This window comes from Tauraco erythrolophus, chromosome 12 (assembly GCF_009769465.1).
Source record: "Tauraco erythrolophus isolate bTauEry1 chromosome 12, bTauEry1.pri, whole genome shotgun sequence".
In the NCBI taxonomy this organism is placed as follows: Eukaryota; Metazoa; Chordata; class Aves; order Musophagiformes; family Musophagidae; genus Tauraco; species Tauraco erythrolophus.
Genome location: NC_141476.1, coordinates 19,343,256 through 19,365,095, shown reverse-complemented (window position 1 = coordinate 19,365,095; position 21,840 = coordinate 19,343,256). Strand labels below are relative to the sequence as shown.

The window sequence follows — 21,840 nt, the reverse complement described above, 5'->3', positions numbered from 1 at the left end:
AAATTCTAGCAAACTACCAAATAGTTCTACGAGTAATTCGGATGTGACAAAGCCTCGACTCTGCTGTTTCACCACCAAAGAGCCCACGATGCAGCAAACGCCGCGGGATGGCGTCACCCAGATGTGGCCTGTGACACAGCGGTTGAGCCTCAGGCGCTGCCTTCGGTGGAGCCAAACGGGACGGCAGAAGCTGTCCCCAGGGTGGTTATTTTCTGCTCTTTTGCACAATTTTTTCAAGAGAAATCCATTTTGTAGTAGAGCAATCGATATCCTTAGACAACGGGCGAGTCCCTGGAGGCTCCGGAGCCCTCCTGAGCCCCAGCCCCTGGCACCCTCCTCTGCTTTATGAGCTTCTCAAGGGACCTTTCCTAAAAATTCCCTGTTTTCTCAGGAAACGATCGCACATTTGATGGAGCATTTTATCCCCCTGGGGTGTTTAAATACGCCTTAGGCGATTGGCCCTGTCTCCAACGCGCCCTGGGTTAGCATCATTTCTTACGTGAAAAATGAGAGCAGGGAATATCAGGCTTTATAAGAAATCCCGTATCAGCACCAAGGAAGCCGCAGCGTGGCTCTCCATCCGCCCCAGAGAGCAGCACATTTTAGACCAAAAAAAAAAAAAAAAAGTAGGAAAACGCAGCTGTTGCGGTTTAAATGGCAGGGGCAGAGGTGATGTTCTGCACTGAAAGCTGGAAAACCAACAGGGAGCAGAAAACACAGCGACATGTCTTTCCCTCTTCTGCTCTGTCAATAAATGCGCGCGAAGGAGGTCAGGGTCCCAGAGATGGAGGAGCCCAGATGCCACCACAACAGGCATGAAAGGCTTTTAGAGCAGATGAAGAGGCAGGTGAACCCCTTCCCTTGGGGGGGTCAAAGTGCCTGTAAAGGTTTGGTACCCACTTCCTCCGCATGCTAGGAGGCAGGTCCCCAGAAGCCAACCCAAGAACGTCCTTTGGGAAAGCAGAAATTAAGCACAAATAAATAACAAGAACGATACATTTCTAGCATCTGGGGCTTTGCCAGATGCCCCGGGCTGCCACGTGGGCACCCAGCCTCTGCCAGGATCTCACCCCTCCGGAAATCAAACCATCCCTGTGAAACATCTCCCTTTGAACTAAGTAGCAAAAGTCAACCCAAAAGGCGTTTAATCATCTGTTTCCAGCCAGTTCCTCACCCCTATACATCTGAAATAATTACTGAAATGTGTCCCTTATCCATCTGCAACTCGGTCCCCCGTTCATTAAGAGCCATTCCTGCCCGGAGAGGCTAGGATGGCTGAAGTTCCGAGGGCTGCGAGGTGGCCACGGGCCACGCTAATAGGAGCTTCGCCGAGACTGAACATCAGCCCGGATAATGTAAGAACAAAATGTGGCTCGAATCTCCCTTCAGAGACCCGCACGGGCTCCCGGCCTCGGAGTGCTTCAAAGTCCGAGCCTGCTTTCATTTTCTTTATCAGCTTGGCATTCCTTTCGGTGCAGGCTGTGCCATGCACCTGCCCCAGCTCATCAGCCCAGGAGGAGGAGGAAGCAGGAGAAAGATGAGGATGGCAAGGGCTCAGCTCTTCATCCCGCATCTCCTGGTGGTACCACCGTCCTGACGGGATCGGGCTGTGTCCCCTCAGCAAAGCCCCACAGCCATTTAACGGAGAAAGAAAGATCGCCGAGTGTTCGCCCGTGGCTGCACCGGTAACGCCGTTTCTTTGCAGAGATTGTCCGTCTGCGCCCAGCGGTGTTTCCTCCAGCACTCAAGGGGCTTCCCAGGAGATGGGATTTTACAGTCCCCACCTGGTGTGGCTCACCCCAACACACATAGCCAGGAAAATCCCAGCACAGGGCAAGGACTGAATGCTGAGCTATGTGAAACATTATCAAATCAGGGTGAAACCCTGCAGCACCCAAGCTGGAGATACCATAAAACTGTCTTCCAGGTCCTGTTGGCCCTTGGAGAAGGGCACAGCCTTCACTAACTTGCACGTGGCTGATGAAAGCTTGGGCTGGTTTCAGCAGCATGGTATCGACGTGCCCCCGGTGCCAGGGGGCTGTGCTGCCCACGGGTGCTTGCCCTGCCGCAACGGTTTCAACGTGGGAAGGAGGGAATCAGAACAAGAGCCTGGCCTGAGCAAGCGATGTCCATCCCCAAGATGTGCACATCCAGCCGGTCATCCCATCGTCAGCATCATCGTTGGCTTCTTCCCCAGCGTGGCTGTGCACTTCACCGCCGGCAGCCCCTCTCCTTGCTCTCGTTTTGTTCCGTGGGCCTTTCCAGATCCAACTGCAAAACATCACCCTAAGAGAACTGCTGCTGCTTTGGAAGGTGGATCAACACTGACGACGTTAGTCCGAGATGCTCCCATGGCAGCTGGAAAATCGAGCATCTCTCTGCAGCCCTAAAGCTGCCTCCCCCTCAGCCCACGCAGAAATCCAGTGTTACAAAGCCAATTAAATGCTCGATTAAGTGTCTCAACATGTTCCCAAATAAAGTACTAACGTGGCATGTTACAGGAAAAAAAAAAAAAAAAAAAGAGGAAAGCGCCAGGTTGTGTAATGGCCTGCGAGCACATCGGTATAATCTGTGCCTGCTCCCAGGGGGTGGAAACAGGAGCTGAACAGCCAAATCCCCTCGCCATCGCCAACAGAAAGAGCTGCTTCTCCCTCTGCCCAGCACACCTTCAGACCCAGACTCCGATCAATGCAGTCCCACTGGCCTCGCCGCCTGGTACCTGCCTGGGGACCGTGCACCTCCACCGTCAGTGCCCACGGTGCTGCCCAGAGCACGCTGCTCCAAAGGTCCCCTCCAGTCTCACCCTCCTCACGGACTTCTTGTCTTTGTAAGAGCAGCGTCTGCCATGGGCAGGTCTTCTCCATCTGCACCAGCAGCCCCTGCTCCAGGCACGGGAGAGGTCTCGTGACGCAGGAGTCCACGCATCCCATGGAGCAGCCTGGATTCAAGAGTCAGAGCCCTGGCCTGTCCTACTGCATCCTACCAGCACGCAACGAGTCACCCAACAAGCTGAGCACCACAGCCATGGTGCCCTAAAGCAGAAGTGGTCTGTAATCCTATGTAGTGTGTTTGGAGGCCACCGAGCGTCCTCAGCCCAGACTCCTCTGATCCCACCACCACCTTTCTCAGGGCAGAGATGGTGATAACCTACTGACAGTGGGTGCCAGTCCCTGTGCCGGGGACTGCTCCTGAGCTTCTTCAGTCACTGGTCATTCAATAGAAGACCCAGCAGGAGCAGGAACAAGGGTCCAGGCTCTCCCTGTCCTGCCGAGAGCCCTCCCACCTCCCCCGTAACATCACGCTCCTCCATCCCTGCTCTCTTCCAGCGTCTCCTGCTCTCCACGGCATCTGGCACACCTCGATGAGGATTCCACCAGTACCTCTCGCCCTGCCCAAACCAACCTCTGCATGCCCAAACGAGGTGTCCACTGAGGTCTGTGTCAACTCCCTGCGAGCAGGGCTCACCTGATGAGTTACGAGGACATCTCTCAGGCTGATCCTGTGGCGGACTTTGGCGATGCTGCCCAAATCAGCGGAGAAGTACGAGGCTCCTCGAGACACCAGGCTCCAGCGCTGCCCCACCAGCACAGCTGCCAGGTCTGACTCGAAGAGCAAAGGCAGAAAATCCAAGTATACCCAAATTTTGTGAAGGAACTGAGGTTTTTTGCTCTCCAGCACGTATTTATAAAAACCCTTCTGATATCCCTAAAGCACTAGAGCAGCTTTTGCTCGTCCTGCGTCCTCTCTGTGCTCCCACTTCACCTATTTTTGCTGCCTTCAACCTTTCACGTGTACAACAGTAACTCTTTCCAAAGCTTCTCAAGGTCAAGAAAGTCCCTAACAAGGTGCGTCAGGGCAGTTATCGATCTTCCCTCATGTCCTTCCCAGAGCAGCTCCGAACTGTGAAACCTGAGTCGGGAGATGGAAAGTTCCTTAGGCCCTTCCCGGGCTGGCGAATTTTAATATTCACGGCACCCAGCTCATGAGAACACGAAATCCTCTCGCAGGGATCGCCCTGTACGTCTGTCCTGACATCCCTGCTACACGGGTGCGGTCCCCACTGTCTCCCCAAGGATGGCTCCGGTGGATTTCTGAAGGATGACTCTGTGCCACAAAAGTTTCACGGACAGAATACCATCACCCCACGGAAGCAAATTTGTGACATAAGCATCTTGCTGGGAAAAGCAACCCCAGCTCAGCAGGGGACAGGAGCTGGCACGAAGATCTAAGCACGTTACATGGGCAACAAACGCTTCCCTAAACTGTTCCTCGGCACTTTCTAGGAACCGCCACAATCGATATCGCGCAGACGACGTTTTGCCATCAATTAAAGTGGAACAAAATCCATGCTGCTGCCTAACAGGGCGATACCAGTCACCCTTCACATCCCCATCCCGAATGGCAGCAGGAACTGGCAGAGCCTCCCTTCCGTAGGCTCCTGTTGCTCAGCAGAGCCCGAGCAGCCCCCCAGCCCCGCCAGGGCTTGCAGGCACGGCCTCGTGCCCACCCATCCACATCCCTACCCCCAGCCGCAGTGACGGGTGGTGGTTTGCTGCTACGATTCCCAGCAAGACATCGGCTCTCGGGGGTTGGCCCGTGGCACCCTTTTGGGGAATATTGGCCCGCGGGTCTTGTCCTCGCTGGCTGGTTGCCCCAAAAGCCAAAGGGCTCCCCGTTTCAAGCCCGAATCTCTGCACTGACTGCTCCATGGCGAGCGCTTGGGCTTTGCTCTTGCCATACCCGCCAGCTTTCCCGGTGAGACAGCTGAGGAGGACACTGAGCACTGTCAGCCCAGGCAGCTCGCTCGCCCAGGAGCACAGCAATACTACAGGCAGCAGCTCCAAGTCCTGGGGCACAGCAAACATGTGCCGGCAAACCAGCCTGGCACCGCGAGAGCATCACTCACTTCAAAAATACATCTTCATTTAGAAGCAAGGAAGGCAGGACCTGTAACCTTACTCGGCCACTGTCACCCCTCCGAATATACGGTTTGGCTTTAGGAACCATTGAAAACAACCTGCAGGCGCGGGCAGCGTCTTCCTCCGAGGCGTTAATCAGCGGGGTTCATGTACGCCTGGCATTTGTCCGCTGATAATGTAATCGTATCGAAGGGAGGAAAGGAATCTGGAGCTCTGCGTTTGGTTTTTGCTGATTAAAGAAAGGAACAGTGGTTCTTAAGATAATTTTCTGAGTGGCCAGAAGCTGAGAGCAGACTCAGCAAGAAGCCCAGCATTTGGGGTAGTCTTAGGAGCTGCGAAGAGACAAGAGCCTGCAGAGGTAACATCTAATGGGGTTCTGCATCTAATGGGAAAGCAGCAGGGTCCAGAGGGGCCACGACACCCACCAAAACATGGGTGAGACGGCCATGGATGCCGCGCACATTGCCCATCGGACGGGACCCCACTCTTAGCTCGGACCACTCTGTAGGTCACACAGCACCGCTGACCCCCCCGTGCTGGGAGGGGGAGCTGGCAGGGAGCCCAGCATTGCCCAGTCCAGCAGCAGGAGCCAGCTTAATTACAGCGGGTTAATCAGCACAGAAAACTCCTGAGTCACAGCAAGCTGTTAATTACCAACCTGTAAAGGGATTTGAGGGCTCGGGCCGGCGCAGCCAGCTTTGCCCCGCGCCATCACAAGCAGCGCTCACGGTTTGACTCGCGTTTACGCAACCGACCTGAGTATTTATACTCCTGGGGCTGGGGTATTTTATAAAAATCATGATTTCTACAGAAAAATTCAGGAGAAACCCAGCAATCGCTATGTTCCGTGGCCCACATCTCTGGCTACATCTTCCTCCCGCAGGCAAGCCCGGGGTCTAACCTCCTGCCCACCATTCGGTGGGCAGCTCGCTCCTCCTGTCCCCGGAGAGGGGACCCGGGAGCCTCCGCATCCAGCCGAGCTGTCATCACAGGACACCCCATTCCAGGGAAAACAGCCCCAAAAGGGTAGGACACCCCATTCCAGGGAAAACAGCCCCAAGAGGGTGATGGACAACAGCTGCTCCCTGCTACATCAGGGGCCGCAGAGTGTGGCCCTCTGAGCTCAGTAGGAATAACAGGACCTCTGGATTCCTATGGAAAAATGATTCCCGCAAATTTTAAGCGCCTCTCCCCACTTGTCAGCCCCCTGCCCTGTCACTGCCCAGAGGTGAGTGGCTCTTGGGAAGGGTTTCATACGTGGAGCATCTGGTGGAGTACATACACGGGGCTCTCTCGGATGGGGAGCTGCCAGAGCCCTGATGCAGGCACTGCCCATGCTCCAGGAGGCCGGTGTTTAAGGCACCCAGATCCCACCCTTTCCCCCTGGCAGGAGGTGGGGGGGGCAGCCCGGGACCCCCGCACAGCCCCAGACACCAGACCGGGGCCAGGATTTCTCCACCAGGACAGAGCTGAGCTGGAGGCACTCTCTTATCCCGGCTAATCCTCTTTGGCTGGGAGCTACCAGCTAATTAAGTTCCCAGTGAGAGCACGGACCCTCGGGAAGGGGGCAGGGAGCCATGGCACACCAAGGGTTGAAAATGGGCTTGTGGCTGCCGGTTCCCACCTGTAGCAAGCCTGACACTCCTCCTCGCTCTCTTTTTTTCCCTCTTCGATGAAATCCATGTGCCGACACCAATTTCAGCAGAAAACCTCCCCTCAGCCCCCCTTCTCTAACCCCATCCTCTGCTGCCAGCAGCAACATCCTGTTCTGCACACAGCCTGCGCTCACCGACGGGTGTTTGTTTTTTTTTTTCCTCTAATCAAACTCCCTTTTCCGCAGGCGTTCTGCCCTGCAGCCAAGCACAGCAGCCGCCATGGTTGCTTCTGCAAGTAGGGCAGGCTCAGCCCCAGCTCGGCATCAGCATCTTGAACCAGAGTGGCACAGCGTCATAGAATGGTTTGATCACCTAGGTCCACCCCCCCTGCCATGGGCAGGGACACCCTCCACTACACCAGGTTGCTCAAAGCCTTATCCAACCTGGCCTTGAACACTTCCAGGGATGGGGCATCTAAAACTTCTCTGGGCAGCCTGTTCCAGTGCCTCACCACCCTCAGAGGGAAGAATTTCTTCCTTATATCCAATCTAAATCTGCCCTCTTTCAGTTTAAAGCCATTGCTCCTTGGACTATCACTACACACCCTTGTAAAAAGCCCCTCTCCAGCTTTCTTGTAGCTCCTTTAGGTAATGGAAGGCTGCTAGAAGATCACCCCGGAGCCTTCTCTTCTCCAGGCTGAACAACCCCAACTCTCTCAGCCTGTCTCCATAGAAGAGGTGCTCCAGCCCTTGGATCATCTTCATGGCCTCCTCTGGACCCTGGGGAGCTGTTTTGCTCAGGGCCATATTTTGCCCATGGGGAGGTCTTGGGGCATGATGGAAAGTGAGGATCAAGGCTTTCTGGCAAGTATTCGATACGGTGATTCATGAAGTCTTTGCAAGAAATCCATCTGAACAGGCTTGTTTGTACCTGGCAGCAGCAGAAGGGCAACACAGCCCCTGAAGCACCTAAACAAACGCTGCTCCTGCATCTTGTTGACTTGTGACACCACATGCAGGATAATGCCTGCAATACGCATATAATATATTATACATGCACATAATAAGGGACCTATCAGCACTGACCGGTGAGACCAGCCACGGAGATGCAGCACATCAGTGACAACACGCGCGTTATAAGACGGATGATTTTTGTAATGCTCGGGGCAAGCAAGAAAACGAATTGTACAATCTGAATGCGGAGTGGTGGGTACCACAAATCAGTAAAAGGACCCTCCTGGCAGGCACCCCTTGGGAGTCCCAGCCTGGTGCCCAGGGGATCAGCAGCGTTCTTCAACACAACCTGTCACAGCTCCTGTTTCAGGCTGGTTAATTAGGCAAAGGGACATCCCGCCATGCTCATTACCTCCGGAGTCAATTGGGGTTAACCAGGGTTACCAGCAGAGCGTCGTGCAGGGCAATCACGCTGCGAGCCAGCTCTTGCCAGATCGCTCGCTCCCTCGGCAGCCTCTGACATAAACAGGTGTCATTTCTTAAATCCCCCCTGAAAGGGCCCAGCACTCGCTCCTCCTGCGGCAGAAACCTCTTTCCCGCCTGCGCGTCACTGGGCTGAGGCTGTAGGGAATTTGGGAGAGCCCCAAAGCGCCAGCTCTGTCTCGGTGAGAACAGCTCATGGTGCGGTTCCCAGGAGCCAGCTCCCGGAGGAGGTGTGATGAGGTGGGAGGAAGGCACCTGTACTTCTGGTAATTCACATAAACAACTTATTTAAAGCTGGGTAACGTGGATCAGGGTGAGCACGCAAGAGAAGTGGAGGTCAGACACGCTTCTGGGCTTCCTCTGTCTGCTGGTCATTCACAACCTGCAGAGAAATGGGCCACTATGGTCCATGCTCTTCTGCTGGAATGCACTGCTGAAACGCCATGCTTGTACCTGAACTTGTCAAGTGTCCTGGGCTCCCAGGCCTCACCGTCATCTTCTGATCACACCCATCCAGACCCAAGGTCGAAGGAAAGCCAGCCTTGCTGGTGGATCTCATTGGAGCTCTGGGCTTGGAGGCGCTACCCAGCTGCTCACAGATGGTATGCTCCTGGAGCAACCTTCAGTCGGACCAGACTGCCTGAGCACTCTGTCCACGGCAGCGCAAAGACAATGAGGGAAGCTCAAATCACCCTCTTCCTTCAGTGGCTCAGCATCTGCACAACTCAGCAACTCTGCAGAAAATAGCACTTTTAGTGGTTTCTTCTCTTCCATGAGGTTTGAGTGCACGTGGCTGAACGAAGCGCTGGGGAGGAGGCAGCTCCTCGGATACCTCCCCAGGCAGCTGCAGAGGGTGGGAGGGGACAACAGGAATCCAGAGCCTCCAACTCCGTCTTTAGATCAGGAGCGGCTTGGGGATGAAAATACCCCGAGTAAGTAACAACGCATCTTCCCAGAGAAACCAGAAGTTTTAGGGGGCTGCAGATAGGGGCAAAAGCCTCTCCTGCTGTCTGCGTTTCGCTCTCAATTTTCTTCTCCCCCTTTCATAATGATGATCACATGGCAACACCTCACATGCGCCCCTGGTTTTGACCAGTTGCCCCTGTATCCAACTAGTTAAGACCTGTCCATCCCTTTGGTCACCCATCCACACGGCAGAAGCACAGGCAGATGTGCAGCAGGAGCTCTGCTTCCAGCAGCATGCGACAGCCTAACATGGTCTCACCTCCACCTAGTACATCTTGTGGGGTCTCACTAAGCATGCAGCTCCCTCCATACCTCCCTATCCCCTTCCCAAAGACCTGTTCTGGCCACATGATCTCTCCAAGATCCACCTCAGCCACTTGCGGGGACTGTTCCTCAATAGCTACCATCAATCGGGAAGTCATTACGTGCTAAAGTGCTAGGGTTAGTGGGCATTAGGATGCTCTTCACCCTCAACATTATGCCCAATGCCACCAAGGAGCTGGGGTCCCCAGGCAAGCGGTGCTGCCAGCACGCCCTCTCCAGTTGCCACTTCATGCCTGGGGTCATCCAGCCCCTCAACAAGTACCAGTTGAGGGTTCAGGGCTTCAGTCCTACCTAAGGGACTACACAACACTTGGACACCTTCTCTTCTCACTCAGATGGTGATGGGTTTACACCCCCACGCTGTGCACTGAGCCAGGAGAGCGACTCTCCTCTGCCGTGAACGTGACCATGAACAGCAGCAGCTTCAGGAAGAGGAGAAAATTACTGGGTATAATTGGAACTGCAGGGAGGAGCGAGGGACATAAAATGTAATTATCCGCCATGGAACGGAGCCAAGATTAGCAATCCTACTTCTGGTCATTTAAAGTTCCCATTAACTTTTCCATGTGCTGATGATATCGGGTTCATGTTCGTGTCTTACTGGCTGTGAGATGCAGCACTTCCAGAAGAAAGTCCTGGGCCCCCTCTCCTGATTGTCTTAAATCACCTGTAGAGGAGGGAGTGAGGGGCTAGACTTTAATTGAGGTCTTCTCCAAGGGTCTGGAAGATGTCTCTCCCTAGCTAGCAAGGGGGAAGAGGGAGTAGGAGGATGCTCCAGCTGAGCCCCAGTTGCACCACTCTCCTCTCCTCTCCAGGCATTGATGGCTAGAGTTGGCTAAGGTGCCTTTTTGGTGCCAGGGAAGATGATCCGGGTGGGCACCCCAACAATTCTGAGACCTCCTAGACTATAGCTGGTGAGACTGGGCGGACCTCAGACCTCAGTCTTCTCCTCTCCTCGCATTCCATCTCAGCAGGCATCACGATGCCCATCCAATTCGCATCCAAACTGCACCACGAACATCTCCACATCGATCCTCTGCCCAGCCCAACCCATGCCCCCAGGCACAACGGCGCAGGGCCCCTGCTGTCTGGAGAGGGCATCAGACTCCAATGGGATGCTGTGTGCCCTCAGGTGATTTGAAATCCTCTTGCTGAGGTCCTGCCACCTTCCCACCCCGTGCCACTTTCCTTGCACCGTGGATGGAGGTCATCCTTCACCAGCGTCTTCCCAAGTCTGGCCATGGCATCCATCCACAGCACTGGGAGAAGGATGCTTGTTGGTGACTGGCACCTGCATGACCTCTCTCATGTTTCTCTCTCCTTACCCTGTCCACCGACTCCTTGGACACCTTTGGGGAGCAGTGGCCGCTGCTGGCCGTGCCCCAGCAATGGCCAACCCTTGCTCTGCTCCTCACGTGAAACCAGCATGAAACCAGAGTACACATATGAAATCCATGTCTTTGTCAAGAACTGGAGGACCACAGCCCCCCCCTCCCCAGGAAGGGGACAAGGCTTCATCAGCTTCTTAAAGGCTTTTTTAAACCTTTGAAGGAAAATGCACCATCTTTTCCCCATCTTAAGCCAGGAGCGAACACCAACCCTCCCCTCGGAAGGCACCCACCCCCACCCCACCAGCCCCCTTACCTCCACCAGGTGAGGCGTGGGGTTGAAGCCACACATGTTGCAGACCTGCTGCCGGCAAGTCGTGCAGGTGTTGTAGTTGGGGGGCTCACCGGAGCCCACGTTGATCTCCGCCTTGCAGAGGGGGCACGAGACCCTTGCTTTCGGCACTTCCTTTGGCTTGACGCCCGGCTCCGGCTTGCCCGGCTTCGCCGTTGGCGCAGCACCAGCCCGGCCCTGCGCCCCCGGGGCTTTGGGACCAGCTTCTTTGCTGGCATCACTGAAGACGATTTTTGGAGGCACTTTGCCAGGAGACGGCTGGCTCGGAGCGGGGGCCTCTGGCTGGACAGACATGAGCGTGCTGGCCTGGGTGAGGAGGGATGCCCCAAAGCCGAAGAGCTTCCCCGTCAGCCCCTCCTGGGCTTGCTCCTGTGCTCCAGCCCCGGGGGCCGGGGCGGCAGGTTTCGGCCCCGGGTCCCCCACTGTCTTTCTCTGCTCGGAGGAGGAAGGCTTGGCTTGCTGATGCTGCGGGGAGGACCTGGCCACCTCCTGAGGTTTCGGCTGGCCTTGGGCATGCGGTTCCCTCTGCGGCGTGGCGGGGTGAGGTTTGGGTGGCTCGGGCGGCAGGGTGCGGGCGGCCGGCGGGGACTTATCCGTACCTGGGGGTGGTGGGTGCTTGGCCGGGGAGTGGGAGGGGGATGGTGAAGGAGAGTGCAGCTGTTGCTGGCTCTTGGAGCGAGGAGCAGTGGTCATGTCCATCCCCAGCGCCCGCTGCATCTGGCAGTTCAAGCACAGCCATTCCTTCACCTGTGAGACAAGGAGAGGACAAGGGGGTGAATGGTGGGCAGGCTGCAGCCACGCGCAGGGCAGCCCCACTGGGTCCCCAAAACGAAACCCTACGTAGCTCTAGGGACGAGGCATCGCCCTCCCAGAAAACATTTCGGTGCCGTGTTCTTTGCGACAGTATCTCGCGGTCACAGCGAACGGACCCCATCTGTCACGGGTGCCCATGGTGCAACACGCCAGCACAAAAGCAAGCTTTAATTAGCGTGGGTTTGCTTCCACGGCTTCTGCCATATAGCTCCTGCTAGCCACGGGGCTCTGCCTGCAGGCAGCACACTCCATGCCTCTCCCAGGGAACGCGACCTTTCCCAGGGCTCCCAGCCCCACCACCTCTCTAAAGCCCATCTTTTATTTTCCCCTCCTGCTTGGTGACTTGAGCTGGCACAGAAAACAGCCAGGGCCAGCAGAGATGGCTTTTCCAGACTCGTTGCAGCGATTTTGATATCACATCCAAAAATTTGGCTCTGCAGCCCATAAGGCAAATCATTCTCCTCGCAAGATGCATCTGGTCGACTGGGGAGGAAACGGTTAATTTGCACTCGTGCCACGATGAAATTTGGGATGTAAATGAAAAAATATAGCGCTCCCTCGCTAAGTGGTGATAAATGAAAGACTTCCCCCTCGAGAGACATTCCCTGTGACACGCTAATATCTGAATTAAGTTAATTAAAGAGGCCGTATGGAAGCTGTGAGCCTTCCCATATGAGCAAGCCCCAGGATGCTCAGCGGCTGTGCAAATATTAATCTATAGCACAGTCAGCAGGACAACCGGGTCTGCTTGCAAAAGATTTCTCCGAGACAAACAACTAAGGGGGCCAAGAGGATCAGAGCAGTCTCAAATACCAGAGCAGTGTCCAGGACAAGCAGACCCAGAGCCTGGCCCGGCTGCTACACGCATCCCAGCCCCGGCGCTCTCCTGGGGCTGCATGTCCCGTGCCAGGTGCGGATTTTCCTGCCTTTCATTTCAGGAGCCGTCTCCTCATCTTGGTGTTATGGATCACCTCTAAGGCTCAGCTTAATCCCCATGGTAGAGACATTAACCACCCCATCTCCTCACCCAACCCCATGTCTCCAGGTCCACATGGCCTTTTGGTCCCGCAGCTGGAGGGACAGGTGCTGCATCACCCATTCATAACCCCACTACAGGGCTTTTTCCCCTGTGCTCCAACCACAGGCACATTTTAACCTTTTTCCTGCTCACAGGAGCTGCCCGCAGAGATGGAGTCGGGTGTTTCCGCAGGTCCTGCAACGGGACGGGACGACAAGTCCCTGGGAAGGGACTTACAGGCTCTTCTAAAACCCAGCCTTCAAATAATCAACTTTTTGAAACAGACAAAATTCAGATCAGCCAGAAAAGATGGATTAAAATTAAAGGAGTGGGGTATGTGCGTGAACAAACCTCCACCTGCCCACTATGCCCATTCTGCTCCCTGCCCAGCGCCCGCCAGGCTCGACGGGTTGCGGAGAGCTCTGCGTTGCCTCCCAGGCCCCAGCAAAGCTCTTCCCATCTCCTTACAAGCCTGGCTGCACGTCAGCTCTGTGCTCTTCTCGGCCTTCGCTGTGCTTGCCGAGCTCCCACGCCACCATCACCACCAGCCTCTGCTCGAGTGTTTCACTCGGAGCCGAGCGAAAAGCAGCCTCAGTTTTTCCCCAGCAATTTTGCGTTACGGGGTTGTTTCTCCAAGCTGTTCCAAACGAGCCACATTATATTTAGCTCCTGAAAAATATTGCTTTAGTTTTTAGAATTTCTTCTGGTCTTGCCGTCTCTCTTCTGACATACAGAATTCCTCCTGTTATTTTCGCTTTCACATACCCTGGAATTTCTTCCCGCTATTCTATTTCAGGAGAACGTCTCCCGAAATCCCGTCAGCTTTGCCCGCCATCCCCATCAGCTCTGATTAAGGGAGAATCAATCCTTTCTCTCTCCGCGCAAAGTTCCCAGTATCTGAGAAATGCAAATCTTTCCTCTCTGCATAATCTCTTTATCCTGCACTTTAAGACCCTCCAGCGAGGTGGAACGTGGAGGAAGAGGAGATCTTCCCAGACCTGCCATCGGAGCTGTTTGCATCTGGATTTTACAGGACTATGACCACAAAGTATGCGGCAAAGGCCATGCTCCACACTCCTGATTTTCTACAGTCTCAATTTCTTACGGCCTGGCCCAAGCTTTAACTTGTTTTTTTTGAATAGAAAAAACACTTTGCTGCTCTCCTGCATAAACTTCCAAACACCCAAACAAAACATTGAGGGAATTCAATCGATTGCCCTCTTTAACAAGAAGCAAGTGCGGCAGGTGAATGCCGAACAGCTCCGGCATTGCTGGTTCACCCCCTTCCCCACACGACGCACGGCGCCCACTTTGCCCCTGGCCAAGGCTTGTGCAGGAGAACGGCTCATCAGGCACCAGGAGGTACCAGCCCCACATCCCATGGCCATGCAAAATGCATACAGCTCATGGACAAGCCCACCAGGATCTGCCTGAGCTCAGAGGCTGGGGAACAACGTGATGGTTGAAGCTTTCTTGCTTTCCACAATAAACATGGCTTGTGCTGCTGAGACAGAAAAAAGCCGGGGGGCTTTCAGATGGGACAGAAACCATCAAATCGCTCTTGGTGACTTGGTGAGCAACTGCTGAGGAACGTCTGTCCTGAGGAGCAGGAGAGAGCTGCAGGGAAGACAGCGAGGTGGCGGGCTCCCAGAGAACGCATTTGAAATGTAAATTTAGTTGGGATTATCACAAATTGCCTGACCGGCCTCTACCGATGCAACCGATGACACAACGTGTGGATTACACAGATCAAAGACGATTTAAAGGATCCCGGAGGGAAGATAGTGAAGAGGACGGGCCAAGTCATCGTGCCAAAGATCCTCGCCTCAAGAAAGAGAAAGGAGAATGAAAAAGCCTGGGCATAAATCTTTACTAATCTAAGCCCTGAAAGTTCTGATTTGGTGGAGAACTGGGCAAATAAAACAGAAATACATGAAAGAGAGGACTATTCAGTTGGCTTGCATCGCCGTCCTCTGAACGCTCCTCTGCTTGCCTGCAGACTCATCATGCAGGGGGAAGATGTTCAGAAAATAGTACAGAAATAGGGGTAAGAATAAGAAAAGAATAATCTATCCTATTGCTTCTTCATCACTGCTAACAGCCTGGGTAACTAGCAAAATGAAATGTCCATCAGTGAGAAGATAAAAACCCAAATTGTTGAAAACTCTAGTTCCAGGTCACCTTGTAGGAAGGCTGAAGTCACCATTATACCCTAAAATAAGGGGAGGTAAAGCTGTGCTCTCTTGAATACCTTGAGACTGGCTGCTCCAAGTGTGCCCATCTCCTTCACCCCAGGAGATCTGACTGGGGGAAATACTGAAAAATAGAAAGAAAATAGGGATGTAGATGATAGCTCTAACCAAACTGGTGCCGCAACGAAGAGCGAATGAGGTCGGCTAAAAGTGAAGGCGGCTGCTGTGCAAAACAGCGGGCACCAGTAGAAATATAAATTCAGCAAATATCAGAGCTCAGCACCTCAATGTCAACCAAGAAGTTGTGAAGTGCTTAAAGCACAGGAAAATGAAGGAACTTGAGCAAGAAGTCTCTTGGGAGCAGTAGGAAGGATTGATCGAGGGCATTAGGGACAAAGGCCGTCCTAGAAAGGACAGGGGTCCATCACTGGGAGGAGATGGTAAAGCTGTTAATGAGACAGATATGGTGGACATGCTGTAATTAGTGTCGTCGAACAGTTGGGAAGAAGCAGGATAACACTCATTACGAGGATGAGGCATTTCCAACTTATTAGCAATCGAGAAGAACATTCAACAACATCTCCCAGCACCAGAAAATGCTTAAATTTGGCAGATCTGAATAATTTTGCATCCAAGACAGCTAAGAAAACTGCTGCACGCTGATGTTCATTTTTAAGAGGCGATTTTAGAAGACTGGAAGAGTCTTCTGCTTGAACACCCAAGAAGGCAAAGGGATGACCTGAAGGGGACAGCTAGCCAGACATCTGTCCAAGACAGAAAGACAACGCTGGATTCCCACAGCAGAGAACTGAAGGACAAGCGCATCGGCCGGTCAACGTGGTTTTCGCGAAAATAGGTCACGGCAAAGAAACCTGATTTCATTCTCTGCACATTGGGTATTAGCAATGCACAGAAGCAATATCCTTGATGTCCAAAAGGTGTTTCGACCCAGCAACGCACGACATGCCGACACACACACGCAAAAAAGCACTATAAAATATGAATAGTGAATATGCTAAATAGATTGCAGACTAGTTACCTGGCTGATCTGGGGGACAACCAGGATTCACCACCGCTTAAGTACCTCACTGTGGCCAACACCACTCACACATAGCAGATTTTGGTAAAACGATAAATACTGACAAAGAAGAGTCTCTGCTGCCTGGCAAACCTGCACTCACTCTGTACGGGAAGCCCGGAGCCGGAGGTGGGAGCAAGGAGGCGGCTCAGCCTCCTCTTCCAGCACCGAGGGACTCCTTGCAGAGCCCTCAACGGTTCCACACCGACATTTTAAGGAGATTAGTAAAACACTGCGGGAGATACAGACCAGATCTGTAAGAGTGATTCCAGGGATGCAGAAAATGTCTGAAACGAGAGAACTGAAGAGGTTGATCTTTTTCGTTTATCAAAGAGAAGATTAAGAAGTGACTTGATTACGATACAGCAGCACATTCAGGGGAAACAATATCAGGTACTAAAAGGTTCTTAATTAGGTAGAAAAAGGCATCAAAAGAACTAATGACTGGAAATGGAAGCAAAGCATCACTTTTAACAGCAGATGTTTCTAACCATTAGAGCAAATTATACACATGCTGTTGGGCTCAGCAGAAGACTCAGGGAGGTAAAGCTGGCAGGCCTTTCATCTACAGGGGATTTTATACCCGTCTCGATCTCAAAAGCTTTGAAAGTTTGAACCATCCCGTCTTTACCAACAATTTGGTATTGTCTGCGTCCAACACCCGACCTGCTCCAGCCCACCACGCAGCACTCGACGCACCCACGACCCCCATCCGTGCCCTTCCCACCCCAGACCCCTGCAATGGACCAGCCTGCTCCTCTAGCCCCTCCTCCCAAATCCTCCTATTCCCTAACGCACGGACGGGTCTGCAACCTGCAGCACTTGGGCTAAGGGGTCACCACTGCCAGATGTGCCTCTCCTCCTTGATGCTGTCCCGCAGCTGCGAGCGCAGACCATTTGCAGATCCCGTTAGGAATAAAAACTTTTCAATCAGCATTTTCTTAAAAAAAAAAAAAAAGAAATCGTAGGCAGGAATATATGCAGCACATGCTGGCTGTGCCCAGGGCAGATTTAAACATCAGATTTAAACTCTGGTAAGAATTAAAGATGGGCACGTGCACGGTGGGCCAGATCCTGACTCTCTGCAGAGGGGTGTGGTAGAGGAGAGCAGTGGTTTGCACAGGCACGTTGCAGGGCACTAAAAGCATCCCTGTGCGCTGCAGCTCACCGATCCCTCTAGAAAACCACCAGGAAAAGCACGCAGATAAAAATGATCCGAAACAATAGAGACAGCTTGAGCTTCTAAGGCTTCTCAAGTTATTCTAACACCACCTATTTTAGGAAACTATGTGGAAAACGGTCCGTCCCCTGAATTTGTTACCAGGAGATGCAGGGGAGTGCTGGTGATGTGCAGGTTGTTTTGTTCTCCTAAGGAAAGACAATACAGCTCTAAAAGTATCCCAAGCATAGAGTTCAGCCTTTGCAGTAGACAGGAGAAAATTCAAAATGAGCTGTAAGTAGAGAGACTTCTTAACTGAATGCCTGAGATCTCTTCAAACCACAATTTAGGATTATAATGAAAAATAATTGTGTCTTTGCTGAGGGTTAGTTATTTTGGACCACTTGGAGGTCACCCAGGATGCTATCCTACAACATAAAACCGAGAAAACAGGAAGGACAGCATTAGATGACTGTATTTAAGACTTTGGAGACTTGAGACTGGGTGGTTCCTCACCAGCTCTAGCCCCCTTCCACCACCTCACTGCGGCCAAAGCCATCTGACCTTGCCAGCTCTACAACCCTGCATCAAAGGAGGCCATGGGGCACTCCAGAAGCACAGTTCATCTGACTCATTTTAGATGACTGTTTTCAGCTGGGAAGGACAGCTCCCATGTCATCTCCAGTCAAGCACAGTCAACCCCATCCAAGGCAGACCACTTTGAAGAGGATGGAGCAAACAAGCTTTGTTCAGCAGAAGATACAACCCATCCTCGTCCTCTGGCGTGAGGCAACAGGGTGCACAGCTAGCTGAAAAACAAGAATCCAAGTTCATGGAGAATTGAAGGAGAAAAGGAGCGTGGGTTTTCTCTGAGTGGCCTAAAACGTGTGTGTGTGTGTGTTTAATATTCTACAAAACTGGAACTCCTGAAAAAAAATCCACATTTTGGAAGAGGAAGACAGCAAGCCTTCAGCAGGAGCTCTTTGACTCCGAGAGCCCCGAGCAGGCACCTGCCCCAGAGCCACCTCTCACGAAGCCAACCCCCAGCAGATGCACCCCAAGACCACGGTCACGGCTCCCCCCTCTGCCTATCGCAGCCACCAGCACAGCCAGAACCAGATGAGTATAAAAATAACCAAAGCTGGAACTGGGTAACAGAGGTACTGTGTTAATCAGGCTAATTGAGAGGCTCGGCGCCAAGATCGCGGAGCGGATGAAGTGGGGTTTCATTAATGGGTGCTACTGGCTTATCCTGGAGGAACACTGCAACAGCCTGGCCTCTCCCTGGAGCCGCCGGAGCTGCCAGCGTCCTTACGTGCCTTTATCAGCTCTGCCTGCAGATGAAGAACGGTTGTCTCATGACATCAGCCAGCCAGCAAAACGTCCGCGCCCCTCCGTGCCTCCCAGACCCGCTCCAGAGGAGCTCTCCGGAGGGGTCCATGTCTTGCCTTTTACATTGTCACGCCGAAATCTGCCAAAGCCACCTACCCTGCAATTAAAGCAAGTCCCCATCTGAGAGAAGAGGCAGCTCTAAAGGCAGCCCTGGGCTAGAGAGCAGAGGGAATGGCAGGCTGCGGTGGGGAGCCGGGCCACCACTGGAGAGGCAGGAGGTGGGAACGGCTGGAGGAGAGCAGGGAAAGCTCGGCAAATCCTGCAAGGGCTGCCGATGCACGGAAAAAGCTGAAGGTACCGCGTGGAGAAGACTTCCCACACCATCTCAGACTGGCTGGTGGGGCGTATGACAAATACAAATGTATGTCTTATTCTGAACTTGGGGGTTGTTTGTTAAAGCAGAACTATTGCCGATTATTCCGACGGCGATGCCGGGACAGCTTTTGCCAGCAAGCTCACACACCACGGGTAGGAAAAGCAGTCCCTGTTGTCTGGATCAGCGCACAGCCTGCGAACGGAACGAGAAGCCTGCAAAGCATCCCGTGGGAGGCTGCAGCATGGTGTACCAGTCAGGGTCTGAGCCAGGGGGAACGGATAATGGCAGGAGAGGGAGTCTCCTGGGGCACCTCTGAAGGAGCCAGAGCAGCTCAGGGTGCAGGAGCCGTCGCGTGGCCGTGGCCACGCTGCACGGCAAGACACCACCAAAATTCAAGTGTGCATCCAGGTGGAGAGGAGGCGGACGCACACGCACAGGCAGCGTGGGCTGGAGCTTCCTGGGCCAAATCCAAAGCACAGCTCGGGGAGAATCCAGGGCCCCAGAGGGACTGTGCCCTTAGGAGCGTGTTGGCACTTAATCGACAGGGGAATCGGTCACTGAGGCACTTCAGAAAAAGGCCACCTTAAGCTCATCTTTGTCTTCAAACATCTCAACACAAATAAAACCCAGTCCTTAGCGCTCCTGCCCAGCAGGGGAAGCCACCGAAGCCGTCCGTAATCCTCCCGCCGATGCCTGCCAGAAAATAATCAACTTGCTCGCTTGCTGGCAAGCGAGAGGAACCAACTCCCAAACTCATCTCCTTCAACGCAAACAACAGATGGGAAACGGCGTTTGTCCAGAGAACCGAGCTGCGGAATAAGATGGTGCCATTTCATCCTATTAGTCACTTTTTAACCAGCCCCCCTTAAACAAGTCCCTGCCTCTAGTTAGCACCCCAAAAACCAACCCAAGGCAAGTCTTCTCCTCTCCCCAGCAGGCATCAGGAGACACCAACCCACACGAGGCTCTGCAGACCCTCTATGCTTTCAAGGAAACCTCCAGCTCCTGCGCCTCGCCATTCGGATGGTCTTTACCCACGCCATGCAGAGGTGGAGCAAACGCTCCAAGAAAACGACCGCACGCTGTGGAGCTTCACAACTAACCTCGATCTGCCGTCAGACGCAGGATGGCGGCTCCCCCAGTGGCATCCCCCATGGCCAAGGCGCCCATCAGGCTGCTAGCTCCTCGGGAAGGGCGAGCATTCCCTTCTTCACCACTTGCCCTTGCTGGCGGAGAGAAATGGACGGGCAGGAGGGAAACCTTTCCGGCACCGGACCCCCCGGAGTGTGGGTCCCCCCCCCGCCAAAGCAAGGCGCTGCTTAGCCAAGCACGCTGGCAGTGCCAGCGCCTGAGGCGAACGGACAAGTCCTTCCAGTTCATTAGGGAAGGTTTCTTGTGCGATTTGCTGCCTCGCCAGCTCCTGTTTAGACAGCCTTTGTTCCCTGTCCGCGGGAGCGCATGAAAGGTTCGGACGTCCGTACGCGCTCAGAGGATGCTGTCCCCCGGGCCTGGGCAGGGAGGACCGCAAAGAGCTCACCCTCAGCGAGGGTTTTAACCTCTCGAGCTTCGCACGCCCGCGTGCTCTTAAGTGCAGCCCCAGGTCCCCTCCTGCTCCGTAACGCGGGATGGCCACACGTGCCCGGTCGGCCAAGGGAAGCCTAATGGCTCGCTGTGCCTTCTGCTGCCGTACCCTGCCACCAGCCAAGGGATGGACATCCTGAGTAACAGGAGCCTCCGGTCCTGCTCACTTATTGTCTTCTGCAGGACTAAAATAGCAGCCTGGGAGGGAGGGGGGCAGCTCAAAACTTTCCATTCACCGGTACCTCCTGCCCGAAGCAGAGGAATACAGGAGGGCTATGGGGTTTGTCTGGGTGCAGAGCAGCTACAGCGGGCAGCAGGGATGCAATTCATAGCTCTGATGCTATAAAGAGCATAGGCTGCTCTCCATAAACAGACTCGTAACAGATTAATTTAAAAGCAGCCTGGTTTCCTATTGGGAATACAGAATAAAATCGTCATTCATTTCCTGCATGGCTCCACGTTTATTTGTTTACTGCGTGGCTCCACGTCTCTGCAACGAGCAGGCTCTGCTGCAGCCTTGCCTATGAGTTCCTGGTTCCTTTGGGAATCCTGGACAATCACAGCAATAGGAGATATTGGCTGCAGCTCAGGGAATAAACTAAACACGCTTGAATATTTGAATGTCCTTTTATGCCCCAAACTTTGCGTTACCTTGGCAGCGTCCCCATCTGCGTAGGGCACAGGAACAGTCGAGCGAAGGGGACCGCGATCCTGTGACCCAGCAGAAAGCGGCTGGGACAGAAGGTTTTCAGCAATAAAGACAAGCCTGGTGCTAACGTAAATAACCCGAAGCATTTTCAGAGGCAGTCACAGACCAGGTGTTATGGCCTCACGTTTTCTCCAGACTGAAGGAGCCAAGTTAGGTCTCATTTATCCTGGGCCGATACGTATTTACGAGTGAAGCCGCTGGAACGAACAACTTCTGCAAATGAACATATCGGAGCGGATCAATACATCAAAGCAGAACGTATTTTCTGTCTCTTTTTTTTATTATTATGGATTAAATATGTAATAAATGATGTTGCAGAATTTAAGGCCTGAAGATAGACAAGCCATTGCACAATCTTTTTACATACCTAAACAGATTTAATTGCTCAATTATTCCAGATAAACACGATAAGTTCCCTGCCATGAATAATTTACACTCCAGCTAGCCACGCAATCCACGAAACACAGACCTACTGCTGCAGCGAAGGAAAAGCAAGCCAATGCCACAATCCTGAGGCGCTCCAGCTTGCCGAAGACTGGCCGAAGGAGCGACAGCGTCGGCTGCCCAGGGCAGGTCCGATCTTGCCCGAATTCACTGGGACAGCCCCTACCTTCGTTTGGATTAGGGTGGTGCTCGAAGGACACAAATATCCAACAAATTAA

At 53.5% G+C, this 21,840-nt stretch overlaps 1 protein-coding gene across 2 annotated transcripts in view; it reads right to left on the bottom strand.

Moving 5' to 3' along the window:
- The window catches only part of BSN (bassoon presynaptic cytomatrix protein), an 89,579-nt gene that overhangs the window by 29,502 nt on the left and 38,237 nt on the right, over positions 1 to 21,840 (bottom strand). For both annotated transcript variants that reach the window (XM_086618982.1, XM_086618983.1), the window contains exon 3: positions 10,885 to 11,667. In XM_086618982.1, coding sequence (XP_086475108.1) covers positions 10,885 to 11,667 — 783 coding nt within the window. The remainder of the gene's footprint in view (positions 1 to 10,884; positions 11,668 to 21,840) is intronic.